Source organism: Gekko japonicus, unplaced genomic scaffold, assembly GCF_001447785.1.
Source record: "Gekko japonicus isolate JY-2015 unplaced genomic scaffold, Gekko_japonicus_V1.1 scaffold214, whole genome shotgun sequence".
Lineage (NCBI taxonomy): Eukaryota > Metazoa > Chordata > Lepidosauria > Squamata > Gekkonidae > Gekko > Gekko japonicus.
In genome coordinates this window covers 1,430,638-1,437,043 of record NW_015164671.1, presented here as the reverse complement: position 1 = coordinate 1,437,043, position 6,406 = coordinate 1,430,638, and the positions used below count along the sequence as shown (strand labels likewise).

General features: G+C 38.8%; 1 protein-coding gene across 1 annotated transcript in view; it reads right to left on the bottom strand.

The window, feature by feature from the left end:
- The window catches only part of MAN1A1 (mannosidase, alpha, class 1A, member 1), an 87,054-nt gene that overhangs the window by 20,588 nt on the left and 60,060 nt on the right, over window positions 1–6,406 (bottom strand). The window contains exons 6-7 of the mRNA XM_015409206.1: window positions 5,442–5,565; window positions 3,417–3,510 (exon numbers count right to left, since the gene is read on the bottom strand). Coding sequence (XP_015264692.1) covers window positions 3,417–3,510; window positions 5,442–5,565 — 218 coding nt within the window. The remainder of the gene's footprint in view (window positions 1–3,416; window positions 3,511–5,441; window positions 5,566–6,406) is intronic.

The following is a 6,406-nucleotide window of genomic DNA, read 5'->3' as shown; positions in this document are numbered from 1 at the left end:
CCTGGTGAATGGGAAATCAGTAGGAAATCCTGATCCCAGCTCTCCCACATAATATGTAATTAAGCTCCTTCAGTGATTATCTGTTACCAGTATATGAACATGTCACTTAAAATTTTGTCATACACAGTGTCATAGCATAATATAATAGTTAATCTGGATACCATTTACTGTTAAATATTTGATAGATATCTCTGTCAATTTTAGAGTTTTTAGCTGTAATAGTACAGAGTGTTAGTTCCCACCATGCCATTTTCCTGGTCTAAAGCTACCCTCCAGAGGTTACTTTTGCTTCCCTCCCTTGCAAGACAAATAGCTTTTAATGTTTTAGTTTGGGAAAGTAACATAGGAGCAAAACTTACCTTTCCCCCCATACTACTTCTAATCCAATCTGGGGCTTCCAGTGCCCATTTTTAACTTTAAAAAGACCCCAGAAGAGGGCTTCCAGTGCCCATTTTTAACTTTAAAAAGACCCCAGAAGAGGGTATCCCTGATACATCTAGTTCAGCTCCAGGTTAGTTTGCTTCCTTATCTAGCTTGTATTGAACAATACTGTTCTGAACTTGTTCCTGTATGTGGTAGATGTCACCTTCCTGTCTCTCACAGTCTTGGACTTGGGTGTGTGGCTGTTCAGCTGTAATGTTTGAAAAGGGCATCTAGGCACTGAGCCATGAATGAAATCTCTAACTCTGGTAGGCCTAAATACTACTTACAACCTGGGAATCAATGGTGCTGTTCAGGTCTACCCAGGATGAATTTTATGTACATATGGACCATTCACTGGCAGGCCAGTAAACTAATATTTCTTTGACCTCTTTCTCAGCTGTACTTGGTGGTGTAATGGGGAAGTACTGTATGGGCAGAACAGTCCTCAGTTTATCACAGAATCAATACATGCTACCATCATGAGGACAGCAACAGGGGACTGACTGCTGCTTACCCACCAAAAATATTTGGGGGCCAGCTTCTGCTGCCCCAGCTCATCACAGAAAGGTATTCTATTACCCCAACAGACACAAAATCTAGGAATGTATGATGTGATACAAGTTTTTTTCATGGACACATTGAACTCCTAGTGCTATTAGCTATATTGTATTTAGACAGAGAGGACCTATACAGTTATCAGAGAAAAAAGCCTCTTGGATTACAAGTAAGCACTTTGATTTCCTCTGCTCTTTTAATTTTTTTTTTAAACTTGCTTTTCCAGGTTGAAACCAAGTGAGCACAAAATCTCCATTCCTTTAAAGGTCTCACCCTTCCAATATGCTTTTTTTCAACAACCTGTGACCTGGCATTTAGGCCTCTTAAATGTTAACTTTGCTGTCCCTTTTCAAAGAAACACACCGATGGCAAGATAGGATTATGAAGGGCTAATAAAATAGAACACTTTTTTTAAAAAAATAAAGAAATACCTCATTAATTACATGAGTGTTTGCAATACATAAAGGAAAGAGGCTTTCTCAAAAGAATGAGAGTGCTCTGTGATGGAAGGCTGATCTCTGAATAGCAGCATTTAAATGACCTTTTCAGTTTCCTAAATGAATTACCTCAGAAACTCTTGACATTTGCAGACTAAATAGCACAAGCAGAGTCTCATCAATAATAAGTCCTGCTATTATATCCATTATTGCTAGAGACAAATCTAATTGACCCACGACGTTGCAAATCACTTTCAATTTACTGCCAAAGTAACAAAGACTAAAGAAATCTACAGGAACAATAGTAACAGTCCAGCAGTGACCTTCAGGAAATATAGTGCTGCTTGTTTAAGGCTACAATCCTATGCATATTTACTTGAAATAAATGCCACTGAAGCCATAAGAATTTACTCTTGAGTAAAAATGCGTAGGATTGCACTGGAGCAGTAATAAAAGATATTTGCCCACTTGCATTTTATATTTGTATATTACTTTTTTCCTTTTAAAAGTTCAAAGTTGTTAACATATAACATACTCAGTATTGGATAAAGTTAGCATATGGCCAATACTGAAATCAAAGGCCTTCCTGGAAAAAAAAATGACTTGCACTTTTCCCTAAATAGTAAAAAAAAAAAGAATATATGGCCACCATTTCAATAGTGCAGTCTATTCTAGAAAGATCAGGCTGCCACAGAAAAAGCTCTTTATTGAGCTACAGCTGTCCCAATCTCTTTTCAATAAGGGAATCAAAGTCAAGCCCAGGGTGGGAGAGATCGTAAGACTATACAGGCTGACATAGGGAAGAGGCAGTTCTTCAATATGTGGATCCCGGGTCATAAAGGTCTAAGTCAAAGCTAGTACTCTGAAACAGAACTCAGAAGCAATACAGGGTTCTACTGGAAATAGGGAGAGGATGTACGTAAGGCCCCTAGGAGATTAATATTTCACTCTCCCACTAAAGCCTGGTTTCATGGAATTGTAGGGTGTTCCTGATGGTTTTTAAAAAATAATTGTTGCAGAAGAAAACCATTGATTTTGTTTTATGAACAATTAACTGTAGGTGAGGTATTTTAAGTTTGGCTTGGCTTGGATTCTCTGGTTGGATGTTGGTTCTGTTGGCATTGTGGTTCTGTTTGCATTGCAGGCTTTTGGCCAGTTGTTGCTCTTTGGCTTATTTGAATTTTTCCCCATAAGAAACAACAAAGATAAGGAGGAAGGCTGAGAACTCCTTGTTCAGGGGCCCATAAAACTGGACCCCTTGGTCCATGCACTTGAAACTTGGGTGGGGGTCTTTTGTGGACACACAGGACTAGGATTCCCTGCAGTGGCCACAGCAGCTTCACTAAATAAGTCCCCCACAAGGAATAATGGAATGTGAATAATTCCAGAATCCCAGAAAAAAGCAGAATTTGAAACAATACTGGGGGACCGAAATGCCACTATTTATGTCCTTCCTTAAATCCAAATCTGAAAAAATAGCATTTTTAGGTGCACATCTTCACCTACATCCTCTGGATGGACTGCTTCCCACACTACTTATCTCCTCTGCCCAAGGAGAACCAAAATACCACCATGATCTACATTACCTCCCCCCCAACACCTATCACCCTCAGACCCCACAAGACAGCCCAGTTAATTCTCCTCAACCAGCAGGAGTCCACTCCATTTATTCCTTCTGGAACGTAACACACTTTCCATCCATCTATTAGAATTAAAACCTAAAATTGATTAGAATTAAAACCTATATTTAGAGAAAACACATGAGCAGGAAGCAAACGTATCCTTAGGATGTGTACACTGCATTGAAAATCAGAAAAACAATGTACTTTTTGGTGCAGAGTACACCATTATTTAATTTTGGCATTAACTCAAAGACAAGCATATTTAAAGTTCACAAGGTAGCTAAAGTTACTTTTCATTTGCTTCACCAAATATAACAAATGCATACTCCTCTTTGAAATAATCAAGCATTTATTAACAAGACAGACAAACTGTACTTACGCTGTCCCCACTGGCCACTACTAGGATTTAAGTAGTTCGGATAAAGCCCTTCTGGCTTATCCAGCTGATTTAAAACTTTTCGAATGTTCATCACCTATAGCAAAACACATCCAATCTTTGTTGAAAATATTTAATTATGAAAGCAAGACTTAAAGAAAGCAAGACTTAAAGAAAAATTGCAGATATCTTTTGAGGGGAGGGGAGTTATTTTGATGTTTTAGTCTGTTGCTTTTAAATTGTATTTTTTAAAAATTAGGATACATAAACCACCTTGAGCCATGAAAAAAGACAGGATATAAACATTTTAATAAAATATTTTCCCCCACACTGACTTTTAAGAGACTACCACTCTACACTAGGATGGACACTACCCAAAACACTCTTATAGTGTCTATGGCCCCTTCCTATAAAGTTTGTTTTTCATAAGACAGAGTTTGAATTTTATCTATCATAACTATAGGTGGTAAAAATATATGGCTATATATATTAATGCCCAAGATCCTGTGCTTTCAGGTGTACATGATATATTATGGAAATAAAATGAATCTGCTAAACACTTGCACAAGATATTTTGTGGGTATTGTTCTGCAAACAGAAGACACTATTGAGTTGCAGCAGCTACAATGGAAGCATAACATGTGTGGGACAGGGCCAATAACTGTGACTGTTACCAGATGGATACAACAGTTCAATGTAGATGAGATCGACTTTAAATTTTGTCACTAGGTTGCACTTGTACTATACACAATGAAAATTTATTTACACTTGTAGTGGAAGTGTGGTGCTTGGACTAGAGGGGGAAGAAGCTGAAGAGCCATTTCTAGGCAAGGTATCTGCCTCCCACCAAAGCCCTGGCTCACCTTTTCACTGTGGGTGACAACTAGGGACATGGCATTTTTAGTGGTGACACCTTGCCCTTGGAATGTCCCCTCCTACTGAAGGTCATCTTGAACACACCATGCTGTCTTTGTGATGCTAAGCCAAAATATTTCTTATTTACTCAGGTTTTTATTTTTTTAGCTGCTTCATGGATATTTTTAGCATGTTCAATGTTCCTTTTAAGTTGTTTTTATGTCAGTAGCTTGTTCTGTTTTTATATTGACTTTGTGTTGGGGGGAAGGGGGATAAAAATACGCTAAAACATAAAAATAGATGCACAGATCAGTTGTTTAGCTCAACTGGAAGAGATGCAGCTTATAGCCTGAATTTAAACTGTGTGCTCACTCAGCAAAAGAAAAGCAGTGGCACTCAGCCAAAATTAAACAAACACTGGGCAAATGATTTACAAAGTAGTCCGGCAAAAAACAGCAACAGAAAACTCCCTAACATAACTAAAACTGAACTTGCATCTGGCTCACTGGGAGACCTGTAAATCTATTCCTTGGATCGAGTTGGCAGGACACATGCTCTTTGTATGGGGGCATAAGCTGTATTGGCAGCAGCCCACTGCTGTTGAGCAAATACAGGATACATATCCAGCTCCCCACACAAGAAGCTTCACAGGTTTTAAAGTCTCTGCCCCTTAAGTGAAATCAGGGCGCATTTTGAATGTTGGATGTGTAGGGAGCTAATCATGAGACTTGAACTGTATTTGGGAGACTGAGGGCAGAAGGGTTGTTTTTTTAAAAAAAACTTCATTAAACAAAAGGCTGCTGGGTTGTGGCTTATACACCAGAGAGCCTGTTCTGAGAGTATAAGAAGATGAAGGAAATGTGTGCAGGGGCCCAGGAAGGTCAAGACCCCCCCAGTAGTTATCATAATGAATCCATGGCATCCATGCACACGGTTCATGGCAAAGTAAATGAAGTCTCTATCATATGGTTATCCTTTATACAAATATACATATAAGCAATTAAGAATAGTGCTAGGAAATCACTTGTACTTTGCAAGTTATATTTTGAGAGGATCAAAGCAAGTTAAAATTAACAGAAACTGGCAATATTTCAAGCACTCTGCAATCACTTGTCACATTTCCAAAAGTGTCTTGGTAAGTGTTTCATGAAAAGCTTAAGTTTTGAATCTAACCTTTTCAGCAAATACTGGATTTCCAGATAAATAGCTTAGATGCATGAACTCCAAATGCAGAGTTCCAAATTCTGCCAAAATACTGCTTCCTCCTGAAGCCCAGGGCCAGTTTCGACCAATGCCACTGAAAATGAAGAAAAATAAAATGAGATTATGAGGCATAAAACGATTCCGACATCATGAACTGTGAAACAGCTTGATAAGAAAATAATAATTTCCCCAAAAACTAGTCAGCCTACACTAGGAGGAAGACAATCAGGTATTGTTGTCTAATTAAGATAGTCCAGTGGTCACTGGCTTCCATTCCCTAATAATGCTGATAAATAAACAGACACAATGGCACTAGCTAAGAGTAGGCCTAGTTCAAAATCTTCACAGTTGCATCACAAAATTGTTTTCCCATGGCCAGTGATATAGCCATTAGTGAAATACTGTCACTTAAATGGAACTGTTAAATAGTCAATGACAACCATCTTATTTGTGGCTGAAACAAAGCAAGACAACATTTAGAATGCTATAAATTCAAATTATGAAGTTTCAGTTAAAATGTGAAGATACCTGATTGCATTTTTAATTCAGTCAATCTAGTTTATCACCTTGCAAGTATCTGAAGATTTTCTTTACAGTATTCTGACTAAGTTGTCTACAGGTGTGTTTTCTGACAATATAATATGCAGATTAATTAGAAATGGTAGAAATGGGTGGATTCAGCATCCTGTGGGGCTTACAGTATATGTCCATACTCTGTAACATTTGTCCATGTGTTGACAGAAGTGAACATGTCTGTTGCTTTAAGGCCCCGGTCACACGGGCAGGAAACTGCAGAGGAGAAGCGTGGCTGTTTGCCCTGGGGCAAACCACTGCGCAGTTACGTGATCAGACCTCCTGTGGAGGTACCGTGGAGGTACCGTGGAAGTTCCATGGCAAGGGAGAGGTGCCGATCACAGGACAAGCCGGCGCGCAAC